This window comes from Vulpes vulpes, chromosome 5, assembly GCF_048418805.1.
Source record: "Vulpes vulpes isolate BD-2025 chromosome 5, VulVul3, whole genome shotgun sequence".
In the NCBI taxonomy this organism is placed as follows: Eukaryota; Metazoa; Chordata; class Mammalia; order Carnivora; family Canidae; genus Vulpes; species Vulpes vulpes.
This window is the reverse complement of record NC_132784.1, coordinates 68,322,029-68,347,538: the sequence shown is the minus strand read 5'-3', so window position 1 is coordinate 68,347,538 and position 25,510 is coordinate 68,322,029. Positions and strand designations below refer to the sequence as shown.

The 25,510-nt window shown below is 58.3% G+C and overlaps 1 protein-coding gene across 9 annotated transcripts in view; it reads right to left on the bottom strand.

Moving 5' to 3' along the window:
* Positions 1–25,510, bottom strand: part of ANO1 (anoctamin 1) — a 158,868-nt gene that overhangs the window by 50,615 nt on the left and 82,743 nt on the right. For 5 of the 9 annotated variants that reach the window (XM_072758650.1, XM_072758645.1, XM_072758648.1 and 2 more), the window contains exons 3-10: positions 23,011–23,343; positions 12,491–12,589; positions 11,540–11,691; positions 10,019–10,073; positions 6,812–6,863; positions 4,444–4,509; positions 3,906–3,961; positions 411–452 (exon numbers count right to left, since the gene is read on the bottom strand). In XM_072758650.1, the coding sequence (XP_072614751.1) occupies positions 411–452; positions 3,906–3,961; positions 4,444–4,509; positions 6,812–6,863; positions 10,019–10,073; positions 11,540–11,691; positions 12,491–12,589; positions 23,011–23,343 (855 nt within the window). The remainder of the gene's footprint in view (positions 1–410; positions 453–3,905; positions 3,962–4,443; positions 4,510–6,811; positions 6,864–10,018; positions 10,074–11,539; positions 11,692–12,490; positions 12,590–23,010; positions 23,344–25,510) is intronic. The other 4 variants (XM_072758652.1, XM_072758647.1, XM_072758651.1 and 1 more) reach the window with 1 other exon arrangement.

Genomic DNA, 25,510 nt, shown 5'->3' with positions numbered 1-25,510 from the left:
AAAGCATAACCCCAGGAACACCAGGGTCATTAGAAAGAGTTCCAGGTCAAATGAGCTGAGAAACACCACGTTGAACCCCGTCCACAGGTCTCCCCGGCGTGCAGAGGGGCCGTGGCTCCATGTGGCTGGCCACTGCGGGGGCCACGCAGGATCAGGCCGGGTGTCCGCAGGCATGGGTGCAGCAGGTCGATCACCCCAGGGACACACAGGTTTTGGGGCTGGCGGAGAGCACACCTTCTCCCTCACATATGCCCCGGAACCTGCCCCCATACCTCTTAGACCCAGAGAGGGACACAACCTGGCGGGCTGGACTTCAGCCCAGTCCCCCAGACGGCACTGGCAGTGCTGCTGCCCACGGGCCACCTTGTAGCCCTGTGCTGCCTGCGACCCTCCGCTCCGCATCCACTCACCTTTCTGTCATTGAAATCCACGTTTTCACCTTCGTAGTCTCCCTGTTCAGGAGAAAGGAGAAAAGGAAAACCGTCACTGCCTGATGGAGCTGGCGAGGAGCTCAAATCCACAAGGCTTCCAAACGTTAGCACCAGCCGCACTCACGCACATAGAACCCCGGGCAGCAGGTCGCAGGCCAGGCAGGGAAGGCTGGCGGGGAGGCTCTGCAGGTGTCACGGCCCCAGCCCAGCCCCCACCCACCACCACCCCCATGGCTGGGCAGCCACCACGTCCGGGAAAGGACCCCCCTGGCTCTTTCAGAAACTGGCAGCACAAAAGACGGGGGTCCCAGGGGGCTGTTAGGATTGTTTCAATAGGGTGAATGTGCATCCCCCCGTCAGGGGGTCCTTGAGGCTCTCCCTGCCAGCCGGTGTGCCCTTTTACTCCCAAGGGCTCCAACAGGGCAGGAAGTTTGACAGTCACTGTGCCTAGAGAGCCCCACTTAGGGCAACACTGAGGTTCAGAGGAGCAAAGCGGCTTTTCTGGGACAGACAGCGAAACTGGTCAGACCTGGGACTTGGATCCAAGTCTTCGAATCCAGTGGAAGAGAAGGAGGGCCTAAAAGTCAGAAGTCCACCCAGTCCGGCCAACAGCTGGTACTGAGGGCCCAGTGGGAGCAGCCACAGAGAGGCCCCGTGTGGCCCCGGGGGTGCTGGCCTGGCCTGGCCAACGGCCTCGAGGATCACTGGGCACCAATAGCTCTGGGGGCCCCTAGAGTCCAGCAGGGGCATGTTCCAGCCTTCTAGGCTCCTTCTAGGACCCTCTGCCTCCTCCAGGCAGGAGCACTTGGCCACCAGGCCAGCCCCCCCCCCGTGCTCTCTGAACGCAGGTACTCTGAGACCAGGGTCACTACGATTCCCCCACCCCCAGCACAACCTCTGAGGCCTTCCCGGCGAGTCTTCCCCCGGCCGGGGCAGCCACACCATTCCTGCAGTACCTGGTCTACCCGGGACCTCGAGGGTGGCAGACGCCAACCAGGAAGGAGGCTCCCAAGCCACCAAGCGGCCCGCCAAAATGTCAGTCCTTTCCCTGTGCTCGATGCACTAATTCCAGGAAACTCCTTAGGGGCAGACTCCTACTCCGCACACGGCACCCAGCACCGTGCCTCACGGATGTTCTCGGAGGACGATTAGACACAGTAAGCATGGCCATGGAAGGGGGAGGGGATGCCATGGGCCACGCACTGAGGGCAGCAAGCCCCAACGTAGGACAGCTCAGCCATGAGATGGATGAGGACAGACTGAAAGCAAGAACCACACAGCAGGCAGTGAAGAGCTTGGTGCCAGAGCCTGGCTGTGCGACTGCACTCTGACCGCTTTGGGGCCACTTATCTTCCCGAAGGTTTGAACGTCAGCTTTGTACTGAACGGGGCAGGTACCCTTCGGCTGCAGAGGGGTAAAATTCTGCATTCTCTCTAGACGCCCAAAGGCCTGACTCTGGCTGGAAAGAATCTGGGAGTGATGCTGGCTGTGTGCTCCCCACCCTGGGCAAGCCTCTGGGGCAACTGCAGCCTCAGTTTCCCTGTCGGTTGGGTGGAACCAGACCCCACACAGAGGGCCTCTCCACTGCTGTGTAAGGTTCAAGGCTGATGGTACAGGAGGAGTTTCTGGGATGTGGATCTCGGAGCTGCTTTTCCTGAGATAAACTGTTGGACACAGATAGGCCCAGTGGGTCAGGCTCCTGGAAGAATCGATTCCCCAGACAAATGTGGTGGCGGAGACCAGGATGAGGGTGCATGTGGCCCCCAGGGAAGGAAGAGGCAGTGGCACAGCCAGGGGATGGAGTAGCCTCGTGTCCACCAGGGCTGGCTCTCACCCCAGCTCCCCTACAGCGGCCCTGTGACCTGGAGGAGCCAGTTACTAGACCTCCCTGTGGCTCTGTCTACACCAGATCAGATGAGAAATAGCTCCTAGGAAACATAGCTTTTGGCCTGCAACAGGTGCTCAGAAATGTCAATTTCTCTCTTTTTCCCTTTCAAGCCTTAAAGGGCTGACTCCAAACAGGCAGGAGGCCAGAAGGGCCCTAATAGCTCAGCAGGGCTTAGCAGCTGAAAGGCCCAGTTTGGGATGGGGAGGCACCGTTTTCCTGGAGGCAGTGGGGCAGGTGAGCATCTGCTGCTGGGACCATGAGGGGTGGTGACCAAGGCCCCTTTGGCTGGGACCTGTGGGGTCTGAGCCCTGAAACATGCAGCAGGTCACCGGCCAAGGCAACTTCCTCCACACCAACCCAAATCAGTGCTGTGTTCATTGAGCACCTACAAAGTGCCCAGTGCCAGGGCTTTCATGAGACATGTGCCCAAGGAATGATGGCCAAACGGTGGTATTTTTGTGGGACAGGGAGCATCAGAAGCCAGGGGGTAGGGAGAGACCAGCCATGCAGGTGCAGGGGCAGGGGAGAAAAGGATAGCTTTGTGTGGATGCTTTGCCCTCCCTGGGGAGCAGGGGAGGAGCTGTCGGCAGAGGAGGTAGGGAAGAGCATGCAGGCAGAAGGAACAGCATACACGAAGGTACAAAGACAGGAAGCTCAGTCAGTCGACCCCATCTCCTGCCGTGAATGATGAGGGGCAGCAGGTCAGCTGAGCATCTGACCCTGAGTCAGGGGTCTGGGGGCAGGGGATGGCCCTTTGCTCTTCTGGCGATTGGGTTTGCCCAATCCAGCCTCTTACGGGAAGCCCTCTCGCTTCCATATTCCCTCTGATGCCCGCTGGGAATGATCCCCCGCTCGCAGATGGGGACATGAGGCCCAGAGAGGACAGGGGCTGCCTCCACCCAGGGCCGTGGAGGAAGGGGGCCAGGACTAGACTCTGGGCTCCCTGATTCCCAGCCCCGCCCTCCACTGCTCTCTCCTGCTTTGTGGCTCCCAGTCCTTGTGGCAACACACATGTGGAAAGTTCTAGGGCCCTCTGTCCAGGGTTCCCACACTGCTCGGGCCCCACAGCGCATTCACGGTGCCCCGCTGAACCCTAGCCCCTGCTGCCATGGAGACGACAAGAGGAGAATCATCCCTCTCCACCCCAGCCCCCGAGCCAGCGCGCGGCAGTGGCCATAGGCTATATTTGTCGGGAGATACCAGAGGGATTTGTGGATCCAGCTCAGGAAGCTGGGCCACTTGCTCTGCAGAAATAGATACAGAGCCCCGGTCACTCTGCCAGAGCGGGGGCAGGGCGGCCGGGGAGACTGGGGCAGGGGAAACATTTCCTGGACCAGCTGGCCGCAGGGCTCATGCCACCAACGCCCCTTCCTCGGTGGGCTCGTTCTGCAAGAAACGATGTCCTGGGTGTAAGTACTCGGTCCCCACTGGCGTAGCGGGCAAGGCCTGTGTGCGGCTGACATTTACGGGAGAGCCAAAGCAGGAAGCCCAGACCGCAGGATAATTAGAGCTCCCTGGGGGTGTGGCCCGCGGGGATTTGGGGCGTCCGATGACGCAGACGCAAACCCTTTGTCAAGGTTACTCACATCGTGCAGGGGGTAGGCAGCCGAGTAAACGCCGTTGGCCAGCAGGCTTGTGATACCTTAAAAATAAAGGCAGAGAGAGGATTACGGACCCAGGTAGGTCTCCCGCCGCTCTCTTTGCAAACAGAGCAGTCCCAGGACTGTCTCAGTCGCCGAGAATTTTCTCAAAGCCAGCTGGCTGCACAGAGCCAGGCCACTTTTCTGGTGTTTCCTCCCCGGGTTCAACTAGGAGACGGTAAAAACATGCTCTATCGGCAGAATTAGGAAGACACAGAGGAAACCCCAAGAGACAGTTATGCCTGGGAGGAAGAAGGTACCCCCGAACCTGCAATTCACCAACTACCCACACCTGCTCGAGGGCAAGCCTACAGATGAGAAAGGTGGATTTTAAGTGGTTAGAAAAGCTGAATCACGAGAAAAATACGGATGGGAAAATTGATGGTGTTGGAAAACACACATACAATTTGGAATTAGATTTGAGGTTGATTGGGAAAGCCGAAGGGGAGGCCTGCGGGCCCCACAGGGGGGCGGAGGCACTTACCGTATTTACTACATTTTCGCCTTTTACTTAAAAGGGCAGAGTCCTTCTTTCTTCCCTCTCCTTGCCCTGTTTGTACATCGGGCTATTAGTTACATGAAAACGACTGAAAGGACCAAAACTGCATTTGGGGGAGAAAGCGTTCGCTTGCGGCGGTCCGCACACCTGGGGGCGGTGGGGCAGTGGGGCGGGGGCCAGGCCTCGACGGCGGCTCCGGGCCCTGCGCTGGGCGCCTTACACAAGTCACCACACCTGCACCTCCGCAGCCCGCAGGTGTGCCTTCAGTGCCCGGCCCCCGGAGATGGTGCTGCGGAGGGAAAGGCAGAGCCAGCACCTGGGAAATCTGATCTTGCTCACACCCGGGGGCGGGTGGGCAGTGCTGCTCAAGAGTCTCCAGAAGTCCTTTGCTGGTCACAGAACCCTCGGCATGGCCAGGGGGGCTTTGTAGGTGATAAGTGGGTCGGCTTTTTCAGTGGCCTAGCCGGCTGGTCCTTTACTACTCCACTGGGAAATGGTGGGAAAGTGTCTTCCTGAAATCCATTTAAAAATAGACCATCTCCTCTGTTAGTGATCTGGAATGATCAGGGAACCCCAGGGATCCTTAGAAATCCAACCCAGAGAGAAGTGGAAGCACACAGCGAAAACCCACATGCGTGAAAATTAATCTGTAATAAAAGTGGACATGGGTTTGATTCAGCTTCATTGGCTCTCTCAGCATGGCATGGCCACAGGGCCTTTGCACAGGTGGCTCCCTCTGTCTGGACCCCTCATTTTCTTCAGACCTCTGCTCACGTGTCATCTCATCAGAAAGGACTTTTCTGATCATTGTTTCTAAATCCTCCCAGCCCTCCCAGCCCCCACAAGATGACATTCTGGCTTTTCTGAGGATTATCTCTTTCCTCCTCCAGAATATATATCTCCCGACGGTGACAGACATCAGTACTTGCTCAAGTTGAACAACTGAGTTTGGAGGTCAGGAGGGCTTTCAGACAAGGCACCGAGTGAAATGGGGTGCAGATGAGGGCCCTTGGTCTATCCACTCTGTCAGCAAGTTTGCCAGGGACAGGCTGGTGGGGCCACTCACAGATGGCTGCCCCTGGGGCCGGCCCTGGGCTCTTGGCAGACCTCCTGGGCAGCCATGCAGGTTTGCCCTGGAAGGGACCCTACAGGGGCCTCGTAGGCACATTAAGGTCTGGGACACTGTGCCGGACGGGAGCCATACTTCCTCCCACCTCTGGTGACCTGGCCACTCTAGAGGCTCTCGCTCCGTCTGCGGGCAGGCCTACAGTAGACAGTTTTCCTGGGCTCCTCTCGACCCCTGGACAGGACCCCCATTCCATTGACCTAGGACATGGGCTCAGAGAAGGTGGCCCTATGACTGGCCATCCTGGCCACAGCACATGCAGCCTGCCTGACCCCAGGGTCCCTCCTTTCCTCCTGCGTCCTGGGCCGGGCCTGAAGCTCACCCCTGCCCACCCTGTCCCCATGTGGTTCTCTGCTTACTTCCCGGCATCCCCTCCTCTTCAGGGAGCCAAATGTGCAAGGATTCTCTGTCCTGGATGCAGAGACCCTGTGCCTACCAGCGCAGCCCTGTGCCCCTGGAGGGCGTGTGTGACGTACAGCTCTCAGCGGGGTGGACAAGGGCTGAAGAAGAAGGAGGAATGCTGGCCAGAGGCATTCCTTTGCTCTGAAGTGTCTGGTTTTGGTGACCTCAGCCTGCAGCTGTGGGTGAGGGACCCATGCTGGGGTGGGGGTGGGGGTTCGACTCTACACACTTGGGTCTGGACAATTCTGCATCTGTGGCTTGGGGTGAACTATAAGCTGTACGGTATGCAAGGTGCCCAGCTGGGATGGTTTCGTGGTAGGTTCTAGAATCGGGATGTATGTCGAGGACGTGCCTTTCAGCAAGGCCCAGGGTGGAGCCGTGTAGGTCCCAGGTGGGGTGCCTTCCTCTCCATGCTGGGTGCATGTCTGGCTGCTTCCAGCCATGGGGTGCTGCTTTGGGCCATCACCCCCCCTGGAACCCCAAATATATTCCCCCCTGGGCTGTGAAGGTCAACAGAGGGTGACGGCACCTTGGTCACCCCTACAGCTTCCAGCAGCCAGGATTTACCACCTCTGCAGGGAGAGGCTCCGTACACCGCCAAGAAGGCCACGGGCCGGAGGGAAGGGCACCCTGGTGCCTAGAGCGCCAGGCCATAAACCAGCCCTGTGATCCTGGAACAGCTCTCCTGTCTGAAACGCTTACACCGGCTTAAATCAAAACCTTCTAAACCCCCCCAAACAGCTCCCCGCCTCCCACGGAGATGATTGGAGGCAAGATTAGGGCTGGGAGGGGAGTGCTGAGCTCAGGCCCCAGCAATGTCCTCACCCATGCTGTATTTGGCCTTGGTACACGTTGTTCTTTTCAGGATCTCGTAGACCTGTTGCAGAGACAAGAAGGAGGGGCGGACAGTTACTTGACGCAGCACTGGCATGCAGAAGCTGTCACAGGATGGCCAAGAAGCGACGTGGTCGAGCATTACCAGCGACAGCCACCCACTTTTCTCTAAGGACAGATGGCAAGCCTTCCTAAGGATGTGCATCACCAGCGCCAAGGGTGTGCTGTTCTGCATTTTTCACGTCCCTCCAGGAGGCACAGTGCACGTTGTGCTGTTCAGGGTTGAGCGCTGTCCCCTATGACCTGTGGGACAGGCCACTCTCCCTTTCAGCTGGGAAGGGAGTTGGGGTTCAGAGCCACGGGGACCCCACCAATGGGATCCTTCCCGGGTGTAGCCCTGGATGTTCTGGGAGCCGAGGTGGGGGCGGGTCTTGGGAGTTCATCCTACCCTGTGTCAGGAGATGACAGGCCCCCCGAAAGGTCACATACCATCCCAGCCCCGTGCCCCCTTTACTAACAAAACATCTCACTTGGTGGCCTCAGGGGCCCAGGCCTGGGTGTCTGCTTGCCTCTGGCCCTGGCTGCACCTCACGCAGGTGTGTGGTCCTGGGCAAACTACCTTACCACCCTGTGCCTTAGTGTCCCCACTTGCAAAATGGGGTGAACATAACTGGTCCTCTGCCACAGACGTGACAGTGAGAGCAGCCATCCTTCCTCCAAGCCCAGGGCTCCCCCACAGGCTGCCAGTGGCCCCCAGGCCCTGAACCCCCTCCTGCGCACCCCCGTCCATCCCGGCCCTCGCCCAGGAACCCGGCCTCCGGCTGTCCTCTCACTCACAAACCCTCCCCCGAGGCCTGGGGCCTTCACCTGTGCTCTCCCTTCTGCCAGAAGCACGTTGGTCCCTGAGATCTAAGTGGTTGTGAGGGCCACGGCTCTGCCTTCTTGCTCTGCTCGTGTCCTGGAGTGCTCCCTTCCACTTGCCCTAAACGTGCCTCCTCCCTCCCACCCACAGTAGGTGCTCAATAACTGCCAATGATTGCACGAACGAACCACTCAGTCAGCTGGCCCTGTCCCCCTTACCGCCGAATTTAACTGCTGGCCCCATCCTGACCTTGCTGAACCATCTGTAAATACAGCCTCCCACTCAGCTGTGGTGACGGCCCCATTCATGGCCACCTGCAAGCCCACATCTGCCTGCACCTGCCATCCCGCAGCTGGCCACCGGATGATCTTTTTTAAATTTTTATTTATTATTATTTTTTTGTATTTTTTTATTGGAGTTAGATTTGCCAACATATAGTATAACACTCAGTGCTCATCCTGTCAAGTGCCCCCCTCAGTGCCTGTCATCCAAACACCCGGCCATGATCTATTTATTTATTTATTTATTTATTTATTTATTTATTTTTCCATGATCTTTTTAGAACAGATCTGACCACATCATAAACCTTGCCCTGCAACCTTCTATGGCTCCCTAGTCTCCACAGGCTGAAGATCTGAGTCCCAAGACCAGCACATCCAGCCCTTCCCACTGATCCTGACTCCTACCCCCCTGCACACTTGGTGACCCTGATGCCAGGAGCAGGGGGAAGGAGGCAGGAAGGGCCGTCCATCTCCACACCTTCGCCTAGGATGATGTCTCCTCAACACCGGATACTATCAGATCTCAAAGACCATGGGGCCTGGCTAACCAAGGGCCAAGTTCTGAGCTGCCAGTGTCTCTGGAGCAGCGGCACTTTACAAACTGGCCTTCGAGGTCTCTGGGAGAGAGTGCCCCGCATCCCAGAGGTAAAGCAGATTGTTCAGTTAGTACCTATGGACAGAGCCCCTTTCTGTGCCTTGGGATCACAGACTGAACTCTATTCTTTTGGCAGATTCCCAACGAGATGGGGTCTAGAGCTTCCCATTCACATGTGCCCCCCAGCCCCAACAGCAAGAGCGAATTCGTGACTTTGCACTCTGCCCTGTGCTTCTAGGGAGCACGGTGGCAGCCCCCGACAACGTAAAAGGCTGGGGCACACATGCATGTTGAAACCGACACGTGACTCGGTTTCCTTAGCTGGCCATTCCTCCAATTTTCTATTTCCTAACGATGAAGAAAAAGTAAAACTGGCTGGTTCTCCCAAGTGGCTGATGTCCGAGGTGTTCCCCCTCACGGACACCTGTCAGCCCCGAGCTACACCAGCTGGCCAATGTTTGCACACACACAAGTTCCTTCTCATTTACTATAATGAGATGCAATTGCTAAGATCAGTCAGTAACACGGTTAATATAAATCATGTCCAGGTCACCCTGTGTGGACAGGCACCAGTGCCCGCTGAGCAGGAAGCCAGAGCCATTCTTGTTCTGGTGCAGGCTCGGTGCCTCCTGAGGTCACGAGGCTGGGAGCGGTCAGAGGGCATGCAGGTGGGACCCGGATCTGCCTTCCCACTGGCAGCGACCCAAGGCCCCTCACCAATGCGACCTGTACCACCGTCCCCGCACCTGGCCTCCTGCCAGCCTGGGGATGTGGCCGTGAGGGGCAGTTACCTGCTCAAAGTCAGGTGGCTTTCCCCCACCCCCACCCTGCATCTCTCCCCTCCAGGCTGGGCTTTCTAGGAGGGGAGGGAGGGAGGCAGAGCAGCAGTGGTGACCGCTTGGCTGCGAGGTTAATTTCTTGTGCAGATAAATGTTGGGTCCTGAGCCGTGCGTGGTCCAGCCTGGCTGGTGGACAAGTTGGCGGCCGAAGTAGACACACTGAACCAATACCTTGAATGGGGCAGGGTGGCCTGGGCAGGTTTCAGACTTGAATTTGCTCCTCTGGCACAGGCCTGGCAGCCTACCCCAACCACGCAGCTTTGCCTGCACTGCCCCATCACTCCTGCCAGGCCTGCCCGCTTGGAAGCGCTGGGTCCGGGGCCCCGGTAACTCGGTGAAGGGCCAGGGTAAGGGGGCTGGGGTACAGGCGCTGAGGGGTCTGGAGTCCCTCTGCCCCCTTTCTGCTGCTCCACCTGGCTCTCCTCCTCCCACGTGGGGCGGAGGGGTGGGGGCTCCCCCTGGGCTCCCGCAGCCTCTCTGTTCTATTATTCTAATTATTGCTGTCACAGGCAATTAGAGCCCGCTTCCACCTGGAGGAGTTCTGCTGAAATGAAATTATCATCCGCTTCTCCCCGGGGCCACCTTGCTGGGGAGCCAGCGATTCCCACGAGCAATACTCACTATCGTGCTCCGGGTTTTGCTGTCGAAAAAGGAATCCTTGTCAGACAGGTCAAATCTGTTGAAAAATTGGGAAGGAAAAGATACAGTTCATCGGAGTCGGCCCTCCTGGTCTCCAAGGCCCTGGGAAAGCATGCTGTGCCCATAAGCCGTGACTGTGAAATTGGGCAAACTCCCTGTAAAGACCAGGTGTGCCCTGACCCTGGGCATCTGCAACGGTCCGTGTCATTCCCCTGGCTCCTCCAGGAGGCTTGGACACCCACGCCTCCCTCCCAAGCATGGCCTTTCCTCTGATTATGCCCTGGGTCTCTGCTTCAACGCTGCCGGGGGTGGGGACCGTGCCACCCCACCATCAGACACTGCCAATACTGAAGACAGTCTCCCTATACTTCACAACCGGTCCTGAGGTCTTGGCTCCGCAGAGATTTCCTAAGGCTTCCTGAGGGCAGAGGGATCCCTCTGGGAGTGCTACCACTCCCCGAGGCACTCAGGGTGCAGCCGGGGAGGGGGCTCCAACCCATGGGCCTGGAGGCAAGCCAGGCCTGGCAAGGGGGTGCCCAGGGAGTCAGCCAGGGCAGAGCCAAGGCAGGCCGGGGTGCTGGGAGGTCCTAGAAGGAGGGCGCCCCCATCCTGGGGCTGGTGTAAGGAGCCGGGCTAGGGGCTGCTTTGTAAAAACGTCTTGTTTCTAATCCCCAGGAGGATCAAGAAATCGCAGTGGAGTGCAGTACATGGCCCCTGCCCTGTGACTAATATGTTTGCCAGAGCAGAAGCCCCAGTGCTGAGCTGAGAAACCGTTCTCCACGTCCCATGAGACCAGTGGCATCCTGGAGACCCCCCCTCTTCCCCTGCTTGTCATCAATGTCCCTCTGGGCCCCAGAGCCCAAGCCCTCTCTGTTCCCACCACTGCCCACACTCCGGATCTGTCCAGCGAGGCCACCACGGGCCCAGAGGGCTCTGCCCCACTGTCCCCTGGGAGCAGGGCAGGAGGGAAGGTTCCAGAACAGGTACAGAACTGCCAGGCAACCCTGCTGGCTGCGAGTCCCTGGGGCCTCAGGACTCCAGCTGGGGCTGCTCTTTAGTTCCTGCCTCGCAGAGCTGGGCAGGCTTCAGGTGGCAGGTTAACCAGACCCTCTCACTGGAACACAGCCCCAGAGGGGCGGCGCTGGGCGTGAGGGAGGAGATGCCCAGGTCACTGCTGTGGGGCTGTAAGCCAAGGTGTGTGCACACCCTCACCCAGGCCTGTGCAGTGTTCCTAAGTGTCCCTCAGCAGAACAGGACTCTTGGTCCCTTAATTCCCTAATTAACAGTCATTTTGGAAATCATTCTTGAACCTTTTCTGTGCTCAAGAACCAAAGCTCTTCTGAGAATGTGCTGCAGGGGCAGAAACTCCCCACTTCTCTGGCCTTAGGGGACTGCCCTACAGCTTGTATCTCTCGTGTCATGTACCAGGCTGTGGGGTCTGCCCATCAGGGCCTTGGGGAAGGGGCAAACGGGTGGGGTTAGGGGCGGGGTGTCCTCACTTACAAGTGCTGCTTCTCCCGGGAGAAGGGGTAGGAGAGTCTCTTTGTGGTCTGGGGTCTGTGCTCTGCCACCTTGGGCTGGATGGGGTCCGTGATTTTCTGGAGCACCGAGTTGATCTTTTTCAGGAGGCCACGGGTCTCGTTAATGTGGTAGAGCTGCAGACCAGATCGGGAGGGGGGAGCCCGCGTCATCTGCTGAGCTGTGACCCTTGGAATCTATTCTCAGAAGGTCCCAGGACTGTCCCACCCCACCGCGATGCATGTCCTGGGAACCGAGCTCTAGGATGGGGCCGAGTGCCTCCCCCCCCCCCACAAGCCATGCTCGGTTTCCAGATAAACCCTGCAAACTCCAAGTTTGAAGAGAGACCCCACCAAAGTACAATTGTAACACATTCCAGAAAACCTGCCTCTGAACTTTGCTTTGTTTCAAGAGGTAACCCACAGGGTCTCAGCGGATTTCAGGAGCCAGGGCCCGATCTGCCCCCAGAATAGCTCCCCCTGCCCCCTGCTTTCCTTTCCAAGCATGAAATAAAATCCTGACGCCTCACGAAACTCCAGGAACATACTGTTAGATTGCTTCTCAGCCGGAAATGTGCAGAGATTAAAAAGCAAAAGCCCAGCAAGCTAGGAAATGTAATTAGACGGAGTCTGATGAATTAGCCAAGACACCACAAGTAGGAAAAGCAGGGGCGGGAAGTCTAAGTGGGTTTGTATTTGCAACAGGCTCCCAACTGCTCTCTCTGTGCCGTCTCTTGCTGGGTTTGGTCTGGGGTCTCCGAAGACCCTCCCAGGGCTGCACTGTATCCTCCGTAATCAAGACCCGGGAGCCCGCTGCCCTCCCCGGGGGTGGCACAGACACTCACTTGGCCTCTCACCACCGAGCCCCTCCTGGCAACCTTCTCCCACCCAGCATCTGAGCCAACACAGGCCTCGGAGTACGAACATCAGCACCCACCTTCTTCGTGGGCATCTTCAGTTTCAAGAACTCGGCCTCTCTGCATAGCACGTTCCAGGGCGCGTGGATCTTTACAAATCCGACCCCGTGAATTTTAGTCTAGAAAGGAGAGAAGTCTTTGATCAGCGTGGGAAGCTCCAGGTTGGAAACCATCGCACACCTGAGGTTTACGGGGCAGCGGCTCTGCGTGGCTGCTATCAGCAGCCCCTCACTCATTCCTCCAGGCACCACCCAGAGGCGCTGTTAGAACCTCCTCCCTGCACGGGGGTGCGGAGCTGGAAGGGCCTGGCCAGGGGGTCCCATAATCTAAGACGCCTGGGGAATTTTCAGGGACTGCGAGCAGCTCCGCCAAAAAAAGAGGACCTTTCACAGTAGAGAAAGGTCCCTTTGACTCGTGGCTGCAGGTGGGTGCCCCCCGTCCCTTAGCAGAGAGGAAGAAGGGAAGCAACTCCCTCTGGACATTCCCTTTTTGGGGTCAGACCACACCTACACCTGTACCTGCACCCGGCTGATCCCCGGGGCCCCGACGTCGGCACTGTCTTCACACTCACATGAGTGGGCAGCCCCAGCGTAGGGGCTCAGGGGTAGGCCTGTTCAAGCCTGACAACCCCTGAACAGCTGAGAGCTTGGATGAGGTGCTTCCCCCTGGGCCAGTGTGTTGGATGACAGTGACGAACAGCTTGGGGCTGCTGGGCACTGGTTGGCTGCGAGCTGCGTGGCCACGGGCTTCATCAGTATGGATGCCACGGCCTTTCACAGCCAGTGGCTGTGCCCTGGCTCCACCAACGGGCTCACTGGCCTTGGGGAGATTGAGTCACAGCCCAGGTTCTCCCCAGAATTAAAGCAGTACACGACACAGCATTCCCAGCCCTGGGTCTGTATCCACAAGAAGTCTGGACCCTGGAGAGACATGTGTGTCCACTGTTCATGCAATGCCACTCGCACCCACCAAGACAGCTACAGCCCGCGTCCATTGACGGAAGGACGGATAAAGACGTGGTGTGTGCACACGACGGAGGAGCACCCAGCCGCGCTAAAGGACGAAATGCTGCCACCTGCCACAACATGGTGGACCTGGGGCTTCTACCACACGAAATAAGCCAGACATAGAAAGACAAAGACCATGCGGCATCCCTTATAGGTGGAACCTTATACATCTGTTTAAAAAGACCGATGTCGCAGAAATAGATGTTTCTGATATATCAGCAACAAAAGAAAAGCTGACTCAGGCCTGGTGGCCGCATTCGTGACCTCATCCGGGTAACCGTTTCAGGACACATCAAGTCACACTTGCACAGGCGCCCTCGGTGTTCAATTACTCCTGCACAAAGTTGGGGCGGTGTGGGCCAGCAGCTTGCACTAGCAGGTGTGGGGCCCGCGTTCAAGCGCAACAATGCACAACGCCCCAATGACCCTCTACTCTTCTCTGCATACCCCCTGCCCCCAGCCAAATTTCATGTTTAGGAGATTCCCTGGATGGAGCGAAGAGCAGTACTGAAGTAATACGAGGCACATGCAACATCAGCATCCTGGCTCCGTGTCCTAGTTCAGCTGTAACAAGTGACCACACAGTACATGGCTTAAAATGATGCAGATTCACTGTCTCACGGTTTGGAGCTACAAGTCCTAAATCAAGGTGTCCTTAGGTCACACTCCCTCTGGAGGCTCGAGGGGGAGGGTCCTTCCGGGCTCATCCAGCTGCTGGAGGCTCCAGGGGGTCCCTGGGCTGTGGCCACGCACCTCACACACCTCTGCCACCACATGGCCTCTCCCCTGTGGGTCTCTGTTTCAAATCTCTGTCTCCTTTCTCTTCTAAGGCCGCCTATCACTGGATTGAAGGCTCACCTTAAATCCCAGGTGATCTCACCCAGATATCCTTGATGTGGGTCTTCCAAATAAGGTCATGTTTGCAGATGCCAGGTGGACACAGCTTTGCCACCATGCTCGCCATGAATCTGCAGCCCAGAGCCCCGCAGGGCTTTGCACAGTGAGCCTGTCTATATGGTGAGAGAGCTTCCAAGAAGCATGGGCCCAGGAGCTGGGGCCTGAGGATGCCTCAGAGGAACACACCAGGACCAGGGCACTCAGCACAGAGACCCGATGGGTGAGGGCTCAGAGGTGTGCCAGCGCGGGGCAGCCTGCAGGGAGCCTGGAGTCCTGGCATGGCCCAGGCTGGGCCCACAGCACATAGACCTGTGAACGGACATATGCCAGCAAGAGCTGGAGGACCCAGCCTGGGGGTTGTAGGGAGGGGAGCCCAGATCTCCTGCTGCCCTCCAGGGGCATGTCCAGGAGGCACCAAGATAAGGCCTTGAGATCGAGTGGCCTGAGTCAGCATTGCACCCCACCCCTGTGTATCTCTGGCAAGTGATTCAACCTCTCTGAGCCCATTTCCTCACTTGGAGTTCTCTGTGTTAAGACTTGCTTCATACTCAGGGGAGGCCTTGGTGCTCTTAGCATCCCTGCCCAGCCCCCCAGCTGGCAGGAGGCATCAGTGCAACGAAGGGCTGTGTGGCTCCCGCTCCGGATCACCTCTCCTTGGCCACTGGGCAGTTGAGGCCATGCAGGCTTATGTGCATGAACACCCTCGGCCAACAAGCTTGAGGCCGCCTCCCCAGCTCGGGGAAGCCCTGGAAGGGACCACAATCTGAGAGGCAGCAGCGCCCCACCCAGGTGACTCACAGGCACCAGGCCGATCTCAGGGGGTGCCCCGGAGCAGGGAGAAATGACCGCTGACCGCAGAGCCCGTCTCTCCCCATTACAGACCCGGGTCTATTTCTGGGCACTGCTCACCCACACACAAAGACCCAAAATATATTCTTCCTAGTCTCATGGAGATTTCTCTTGCCAGTGGTCACGGAGCCGGTGCCTGCGGCCGGCCTCCCTGGGAAAACACGCTCCTCTGTTTACGTGAGCAACGAGGTCTCTCCCAGGAAACATCTGGCGGGATTTGGGAAAGGGGTCGTGGGACCAGTTTGGAAAACACACACATGGGATGTTCTCAAATGTGGTGCCCGGCCTGACCGTGGCCCACCCCCAGTGGGAAGAAAGCGTGAGACAGCCGGGTTCCCCCTTCCCTAGCCAGGCACCCAGAGCAGTGAGTCTGGCCGACTGCTACCCTCCTGACATGGAATTACCTGGGAGGCCGCAGACCCGATGGGGTGACAGGCGGGAGTGTGGGCAAGGGCAGGGCCCCCGGGCATCCCCCAGATGGACGCCATGCTCACCTGGCCAGGAGCTTCTCCTGGGGCAAACCGAGTGTGTTCAAGCCTCCATTCTGAGCCCAACTCATAAAATCTGCGACCTGACCAGAACTGTTTCTGGCATTTTCATTTCAGAAGGAAGAAGAAAGTCACAAACGAAACAACCCTAACATCCCCAAAGGGGATTCGTGGTGGCTGAGCACCCCTGGGGCTCCCCTCTGCCTCCCCATGGCTGCCTTGGACCTTCTGAGGCCACCCCCAAGCTGGACCACATGCTTCCACCACCTGGCCACGGCTCACTTGCGGTGGTTGAGGCATGGGCTGGGGATTGCTGTAAGGTTGGCTTTGGTGAGGACCACCCACGAGTCATCTCTGGTTGCCCCTGGCTCCCCAGAGAGCTCCTGGCAGCACTGTCTCCTGAGCCCACCTGACCCACAGGCCGCCTCATGCCCCGGGGCACCTCTTGGGTCACTGCGATGTCCTGATGGAGGGAAGCAGGTGTCCCCTGGTGTGGTACCACCATGAGGGCCTCCGCAGCCCTGCCTCATGTGAATGACCCTGCCTGGCTCCAGGTCCTGAGCGTCACAGGGACACAAGGACCCTCCCTGAGCTCAGTCCAGAAGGGGAAGCCCAGGAGGGGCTTGGGCCCCGCCCCTGACACCACCAGGCCTCAACTTCTGACAAGGACCCCACCACCCCCGGCAGGTGTCATGAGGAGGATGGCACGGGGCCCCCTCTGGACCCTGACCTGGGGATGTCGGGGCTGCTCTATGGGAGGGCTCATGTTCTCCACAAAAATAGGGCAGCAGGGCCAGGCCCACCAGGGGGAAAACTAGCACAAAGGGCCCCCCCCAGCCTGTGGACTCTGGACAGATGGCATGGATCACAACCAGCCATGCTCACCTTGTTTAGAGAAATAAATGTCAGGACAGAAAGGTCCCGCAAAGGACAGGAAGCCACTAAAAAAAAAAAAAAAAAAAAAAAAAAAAAAAAAAAAAAAAAAGACACAGCCAATCTGGAAAAGAACCAAACAGGACTTCCAGAAATAAAAAAACTGTCGTAATTAAAAACTCAACGAGCGTGTTTGAGGATCCTCCGCCCCTCTGAGGGCAGGAGCCCGGATGCTGGCAAGATCTGCCCCGGGCCCCCCAGGAAGGGTCAAATCTGGCCTGAACTGCGGTTGGAGCATCTGCGGACCTCCGTGGCACAGTCTGCCAGGGCTTGTTTCAAGTCACCGAAGGGTTCACAACCAGCCAGCAGGGTTCCCCGAGGCGCCAGGACGAGCCGGTTCAGACACACCACAGGCCAGGAGACCCAGGACATCACACCTGCAGCCTGAGTGGCAGACCTTCCACCCCCCCGGCCCCCTGGCACCCGGGCCGTGCAATGGTCTTTGGGGTGCTTTAAAGACGTGGCTTTGTTTTTTTTTTTTTTTTTTTAAGGTTTTATTTATTTATTCATGAGAGACAGAGAGAGAGGCAGAAGCACAGGCAGAGAGAAGCAGGCTCCTTGCAGGGAGCCCAATGTGGGACTCAATCCCGGGTCTCCAGGATCACACCCTGGGCCGAAGGTAGACGCTCAACCACTAAGCCACCCAGGCGTCCCAAAGACGTGGCTTTGAAAAGAATGTCCAGAATTCACTTTAAAAGTCTGCTTCCACAAAACCAAGACAAGCCTTAAGAGAAGATGTACAAGGCATAAAACCTTTAAGACCAAAGATGTGAATGCGTAATGGTGAAATTATGAACAGAGAAATAATAGCTTCAGGACTAGACGAGGATCCCTAACATCCCAGTCTGTGAACGGCCAGCCCCCAGGAGAGGCGCTCAGTCCCAGGGTGGGGGCTGGCTCACAGCACGTGGTTCAGGGCAAAGAACATGAGGCAGGACCTGGGGTCAGGGGCCAGTACCCGCCCCTGCTGGGTCCTGTGGCCTTGGTCTCGTTGCTCCACTGCTCAGAGCCTCAGGCCCATTCTTCCCACTTAGGCAGGGGGCGTCACTGCTGGACCACCCCCCATGGAGGGGCAGGGGGCCCACGCAGCATGGGGTGGGCATTTGCCTCCAAACCAACAGGTCCCCTGAGGGCCACCTGCCATCTGTTCTGACACATGGAGAAGCCAGGATTGGGGATCTCAGGGTTCTCAAGTGGAGGACCTCCACACCTAATCCCCATGGCAGTGAGGGGGGTCTGCCCCCAGTCCCCCCAGTGCTGAGGGCCGTGCTTCTCGCCACGGTTAGCCAAGCCTCAGAGCCATCTCAGACACCCACCTTGGACACCTGCTGGAATCTGCAAGAAGCCTGGCTCCCTCCCTCTCCTCCTCATGACTGTGGCGCCCCTTCCCACCATCCGCCACGGTCATGTGGCGTCAGGGTGGTGTGCGGGGGGGGTCTCACACAGGGGGACCCTGCCCTGCTCAATGTGCTTTCTGATTCCCATCCGGCAGGAGGTAAGCTGGGAACCGCAGCCTGTGCGCAGCCGATGGCTGCAGGCAAGGAGGCAGTCACTTTCCTGGATCTGCCCAGCACTCCAGGAGGAGGGAAGTACCATCACGCCCATTTCACAGGTGGGAAAACTGAGGCCCAGAGAGGGGAAGCCACTCATTCCTGGGCTGTCCCTCTAGGAGGTGGCTGAGGGGGTCTGAGGCCGACCTCACAGCCCTGCTGCGAGCCCCGAAGCCAGGTCTGGAACAGCAGCTGCTCCTCCTCCCTGGCTTTTGAAAAGCAACATCCACACTAACAAAGATAGGAACGCTTGCCACGGAAGGACCTCCCGGCTACGGGGCAGGAAGGCAGAGAAACACCAGCTGGCCAACCTGGCTGCCCAGGTGAGCCCCGAGCAGCAGCAGGAACGCAGACTTTATGGGGCTCCAGAGTCCACAGCCCCAACAAAGCCAGAGTCGAGTTCAACCCTGGGGCAGGGTGGGCCGGGCCACCCCAGCACACAGCCGGGATTCTGGTGTGTGGCCTTCTCGGCAGTGACCCACGCGCATAAATAATGTCCAGCAGGCTTTGAGGCCAGACTTGAAGAATGCTGATGGGTTTCAGTTGCAAGGAAACAAGTTCTCCTCCTTCTAACGGGAAGCCTGGAAGCTGACTCCACTGCGTCGGAGAGACGCCCCCACCCTTCCTGCCACTTCCTGTTATGCTGTCCTGGGGTCTCGGACACAGGACCTTTGGGGACCCTCATGCATGAGATCGATGTTCAGGGCTGCCCTCTGGATGGAGGCACGGAGCCAGTCTTGACACCCCAGCGTCTCTCTCCTCAGGGAGACTGGGAAGCAGTTTTCAGATTGGGTTCCTCTGACCCCATAGTACCTGGGAAGGGGAGGGGAGAGGAGGCGGGATGGGGGACCCATGGTCACAGGTCAGCCTCTACATGTCCTGTACCGGGGGATTATAAGTGAGAGTATGTCTCCCCTGTTCCATGGGCTCTTGGTCCAGCACAGCCAGTGGTGGGGTCTCTGTCTGGGACTGCCTCTAGGGTACCAAACAGTTGATCAGGGCTTGTGTGGATCTTGGGGGGCCCATCTGTGTGGACGCTTCTGCTGGCTCATGGGCAGAAGGGCCTGCACGTTCTTCACCCCTCCAAGGATGGTTCGGGCTCAGCAGCCACCACACCCCTGGAGAGCTGGTTAGCAACCCAAGTTGGGTCGAGCCCACCCCAGGCCTGCTGGGTCAGAGCCTGCATTTTGGCAGGACCCCACCACCCCCTGTGGCTTCCTATGCACATCTGGGCCCTGCAGCAGGGCAGCCTGCCCAAGGCTGGACCCCATGGTCCAGACCACCTGCGCCGATCTGCCGCCAACCACGAGTCACCATTTGCACCACTGCTGGCAGCTCCAGGGGCCCCGGCGTGAGCTGCTCTGACCCCGAGAGAGCCACTCTGGTGCACTCTCAGCTGCTGTGGTGGGGGGAATGGTGTTCCCCTAAAGAGATATCCATGTCCTAACCCCAGAACCTCAGAACGGGACTTTATTTGGATATAGGACTTTGTAGGTGTAACCAAGTTAAGACGTGGTCACATGGGAATAGGGCAGGCTCTGAGTCCAACATCTGGGGTCCTCACAAGGAGAGGGGAGACACAAAAGTCCATACAGAAGGCACCTGTGTGGAGACAGAGGCTGGAGGGGCGTGGCCACAGCCTTGAGACCCCTGAAGCCTCCAGAAACTGAGAGACATAGGAAGGACTTTGGTCTAGAAACTGTCAGAGGGAGCACAGCCCTGCCAACACCTTGATTTTGGACTTCTGGTCTCCTGAACTGTGAGAGACCCAGTTTGAGTTGCTTTAAGCTCCTGACTTGTCACTCATTACGGCTGCCCCAGGGCACTACCTGCTACGTGTCCCTAGGAGCCGGCCCACTGTGCGCCCAGTGCCCGGTGGGTCTCCCACATGTCATCACAGGATGTCTTCACAACAATAAACCTCCTGCCATGGGGGAAAGGGAAGCACAGAGGAGCCCCGTCTGTATGGGGCTGGTGGCTGGCTCTGCCCAGGAGCAGTGCAGCCCCACACACCTGCTGGCCTTTCGAGGAGCAAAGGCAGGTCACCTCTGTGCCCCCGTCCACCCAGGAGGCCTTATGGTTTATCTGTTCTCCCCCAGTTGTCTCCCGCTCTTTGCCCCTGCCTCCCTGGCCAGCCTCTGAAGCAGGCTTTCTCCACCAGGAGCGATGTTGGCTCCCAGGGACATTTGGCAATGTCTGGGAGCATTTCTGGTTATCATGACCTGGGGGTGCTGTGACATTTCAAGCGACAACAGTGCCAAGGCAGAGACGTCCACTCTTAGGCAAGAGTCTTCACCTTCATCCAGGATTTGAGTATCTGATGGAACGCATGGGCTTCTCCCCCCAGAAAGTGCACACAAGCCCCAATTCTGCTTCAAATTGGGTAAGATGATGCAACTGGGTTCTCCTGGGGGCTATTCTATTTCCAAAACTGCAAACCCTTCACTCCTTGTAATCGGAGCATGCCCTCGGGAATGATTCACGAGCCAGGGCATCTCTCCCCAAAATAAAGACGATAGCCACTAGCTGTTAATCACGCTGGCAGCAGCCTGTGCACACCTCGGAGGCTGCCTCCAGACAGGTTCTGATGTGGCCTGTCTTGCGGAGGGTGGGGGAGAGCACCAGGATGCAGAGGACGGAGGGTTTTTCCAACAGCCTTGGGCCTCGTTCATCTTGGATGAAAGCTCAGGGATTGTGGGGTCCTCGTAAAATATAGTTTATGACTCGAGAGACTCCAGCAGCCAGACGGCATGGCCCTGGCTTCAGCCACCTTGGAGACGGGAACTGTGCATGGTACCACTTTCTTTTTTAAAATGGCCCCAATCCACTGCTGGAAAAGCCTCTTTTAGCTACAGAGCCAAACTCTCAATGACATTCATGGGTCACTTATTGGGAAAACTGAATCTTTTTCTGGTGACAGTAACCACGGTCTCTATGTTTGCTTTTTATTTCAAAGTCATGATTGAGAATATGGAGTTTCGAGAAGTACATGTGATGTAGCAGTTGGCTTGGAAAAGCTTCTCTCTCCCCATCTGCAGGAACCGGAACACACGATTTGACGTTAATACTGCCCCGTGAGAATCTGCTGCATGCCAGACCTGAGCTAAGCACCTTGCCTTCTGCTCAAAGATCATCCAGTGATGGAAATACTACTGTTATCTCCATTTTATAGATGGGGAAACTGAGGCCCAAGTAGCCAGTGGGTCTCGGGAAGGACAGGCAGAGAGGCTCTGGGATCTGTCCAGGGTTGGTGGATGCTACAGACTTTTGGGGGGGAGGGGTTCCTTCTGAGCAGAAGGCTCTGAAGCTGTCATGGGGGAAAGGACGAGGGGAGCAGAGAGTGCACTCGGTCCTGGGAAGGGACCAGGTACATGCAGACCGGGGCCCAAAGGCACAGCTCCGCACGCGGCCCGCTGCTGCCTGTCCTGACTCCTCCAGCCAGGAGCTGCCATGACCGGGTGGGGTCTGCACTGTGGCCACACTGTGTGCACAAACAGCAGGGGGCTGGTGGGGAGGAATGATGCTCGAAATCAGAGAACTGAGAGGCCCCGGGCTCGGGTCACAGGAAACGCTGAAGGACCGGCACCTCTGTCTCTCCCAGGAGAAACACTGCAACCTCACCAGGCCCGAATCTCTGTGGCCTGATCCTTGAAGCTCACACGCCCTCAAGACTCTCATGGGAATGGAACCACTCCCGCGGCAGAAATCCACACCTGCCAGGTAGCCCAGCCTTCGAAGGGGAAGGCCACCCAGGGAAACACTCCGCATGCAACATAAGATCCCTCCACCGCTAGCTTGGGGAGAAGGAGGCCCCACTGGGCATTTTTGGGTCAGTACTATCCGCTTGGCATGAGAAAGAGCTCCCATCAGCTCCTTCATCTCGCTGGTCGAAGCACCCCAGAGGCATTGTTATCGCGGGAACCAAAGTGTTCATTATTTAAGGAAATGGCAAACTGAAGTCAATTTTCACTTTAAATGCCTGCAGTTGGCTCATGGCTCCCCCAGGCAGCCTGCCGGCTCCTCCTGCCACTCCTGCGATGGTGCAGAGACTCCCCGGTTCTCAGTCTGCACGGGGACAGCGTGGCGGGCTCCCCTGTCCTGCAATGCTTGCCCCCGCCCCTGTGCACAGAGGCTTAGTTGCTGGCAGGGAAGCACGCAGCAAGCCTGCTGAGATGCTGAGAGAAGCACCTCGCCCCCCTGGATGCCCAGGTACCTCTCCTGCGCTGCCCCGCCTCCTGCCACCAGTGCAGCCCTGAGTTCTGGGGGAGCCAACCTTTTACTCTCCCCAGAAAACTTTCCTTCAAAAGATTCTCTGGTTTGGTCAGGGACAGGTGCTCCAGAACAGTGTGAGTGATGGTCCAGGGATTTCAGAGCACCAGGTCCCCCTAGGGATCAAACCAGACCAACCTCCCCACTTGCCAGATTGAAGAACTGAGGACCGGAGAAGGAGACCAAGGTCAGCCCCTAGGAGGACTCCGAGGAGTCCTTGGTCCTCCGTCCCTCTGGAGGGGCACATCTTCCCGGGAAAGGAACTGACCAGAGCAGGAATTGCAGAGACCCCAAGGATCATCACCAAGAAGGCCAGCCCCTCCCCAAGAGCAGGTGTGGTCGGGGGGGTGCTGGTTTGGGGCTCCCCCAAACCCCAAACCTTAACAAGTGATTGGTACCCAAGCTTAACAGGAGCAGCCTTTACATCAGCACTTCTCGGGGTACCAGCTAAAGCCAGAGGGCCCTTCCCCACATGGCCTTCTGGAAACAGTGCATGGGCCCGGCCGGCGTGCCCACCCCACGAGCCCATAAGAAGCGGGATAGTTACGTCTTCATCTCGCTCCAGCTCCAGGCCGGCCTCCAGAAGGTTCCCCTCATACTCCTCCCGGCGGAAACGCTTGTCATCCTCGTGGTAGTCCATCGGGGGCTCAGGGCTGCCCACCGCCCCCACGCTCCCCTTGCCAGGCAGGGGCTGATCCTGCCGGGCGCCACGGGTGGCTGGGGCGGCGTCGCTATGCTGCACTCTCCGGGCCAGGGTCCTGCTGCCCGAGGGCCTCTTGGGGTGGTACACCAGGATGTAGTCCACCTTGCGCCTGCCGTCCCGGAAGTACAGGCCATGCTTGCACTCGGCGTCAGGGTCCACAGACAGTGAGTTCAGCAACTGGGGTGAGAGAGAGAGATCGCCGGCTGTCAGGTCTTGGGGATGGGCCCAGGGGCACAGTGGGGGAGCCAGGTCCAAACTGGACCGCTTCATCCGCCCACCCCTCCTGCACCCAGCAGAGCTGTGCCCAATGCCCACCCGAGTGAGCACTGTCCTGTGGCCGGGACAACCGTGCACGCAGTGGCCCTGTCTCTGTGGAGCTGACACGTGAGCAGGAGACACGTGCCGTAATCACGCATGAAGGCCAAAGTGGACCCTCAGTGCTCGGAAGGCCCCCTGGTTCTGCGGAGCTAGAGCAGGCTTGCTGGGGTGGACCAGGCTGCTTGCAAAGACAGTGGGAAAAGCTGCAAGGCCCCCTCATGCCCTCCTAGAAGTGCTCCTACCCACTTCCACAGGGTCGTGGGCAGTGCAGAGCCGAGCGCAGGTTCTGCACCTGCAAATCTCAACCTCGGGTGGCCAGCGTGCACAGCAAGTTCATGTCAAAGCATGATGGTCACCGCATGATGGCCCTCAGCTGGCCTGGTGCCCGCCAGCAGCTCTGCCACTAGCTAGCTGCGTGTTAGTTTGGGTTCCCCCAAAAGCAGATCCTGAGTTGAGTGTTTGGGTTCAGTGGTTTACCTGAGAGGTGGTCCCAGGGGCCAGAGTGAGGGTGGGGGATGGGTAGGCACGGAGGGAGGGGCTGATGGAACCGGGCTGCAGAGAGGGCCACTGCCTTGGGCAGCTGGGGTCCCACCTGCTGGGCGCCCAGAGGGTGCCATGGGGCGTGGGCCGAGGTAGGGGCAGGTCCCAGTTTCCTTATCTGCCTGAGGGGCTCCAGGGGGCCAATGAGACAGAAATGTGGCACTGCAGATTAGAAACTGGAACCTCTGCGCAGCTGCAATCATGCATGGCTGCTGCTAACACGTAACCCGAATTTCTAGAACTCCTGTGGGATTTTGCTGGTTACTGAGGGCAGAGAGGTTAATCAGCTAGCTGGTCTTCAGAAATAAGAGAAAATAAATAACATCATGTTGGAAGAATCCTAAAGAGCAACCCCACACCACCGATGGGCCTCAGGGCCGAGCCTCATGTCTTGCACCTGATCTGGCTCCCGCCTGCTCCTGCTCTCAGCCCCAGAGACGCACCGTCATCAGAGAGTGAGGCCCTCCCCAAAGGAGCGCCAGGCCGGCCTGCGACTGAAGAACCCCCGAGCTCTGGGGCTGGAGGACAGAGCTGTGCCCAGAGGGTTTCCCCCAAGGGTGGCCTGGAGCTCTGGAGTAGCTGCACATGGTCAGGAGAAACAGCAAGAGTCCCTCACCCTGGGGCTGGCCATCTGCGTTAGGACCAAGGTCATCTAGAGGGTGGGGGGGCCCCGTGTCAACAGGTTTCTTTCCCAATGTCCGGCTCAGGGGCGGGGGGAGAGGTGGGGAAGAATCGGAGTGAGGGGTGCCTGCAGTGTGGCAGCTACACAGGGAAGGAGGGAGAGGAGTGTTCTGGAAGGGCCTTCTGTGGGGTCTGGACCCCTTCACCCCATGCTGGGGAGTGGGGAGTCACGCCCCTGAATCTCAGTCTCCCTGGGGAGGTCCCAGGACATGCCCAGCCTGACGGGGTATGGCCAGTATCTGGCATCAACCCCCGTCCACGGTAGCACGGAATCCAGGGCCGCCCTGGCGGCCTTCACGGGACCCGTAGTGTAGACGCCCAGTTGGCCTGCTCTGACAGGTGTCCATCCAGAGACTCCGGGTGTGTGAGGGCCAGGACCACACCTGCGCAGGCAGGGTGCGGGAAGGGGAGAGGTGGGCCCGCCCAGCCCAGGACAGTGACCCCCGCCTTTCGCAGGTCATGATGCAGGAGAGGTGGGAAAGAGCAGTTCTTCTCAGCTTGTCAGGGAGGAAACGGAGGTGAGGTGAGGCAGGTGCCAGCACGGGGGGAGGCTGGGCCCAGCCCTGAGCCTGGTCTGCATACCCAGGGTGCTGCCCACCCCGCGCCGTGTAGTAACAGGGACGTAGGCAACATTCTTCCTCAGCATGGGGCACGTCCTCTCCCTGAGTCCTGACCTGCTGAGGGGGCTTTACTATGGTCAGGCCTACTTGACCTGGGGAGAGTGGAGCTCACACATCTGAGGCAGTCAGCCCCTGCTGCCAGGGCCAAATTCCCCCCAGAGGACCCCAAGAGCCCTCTGCAACCC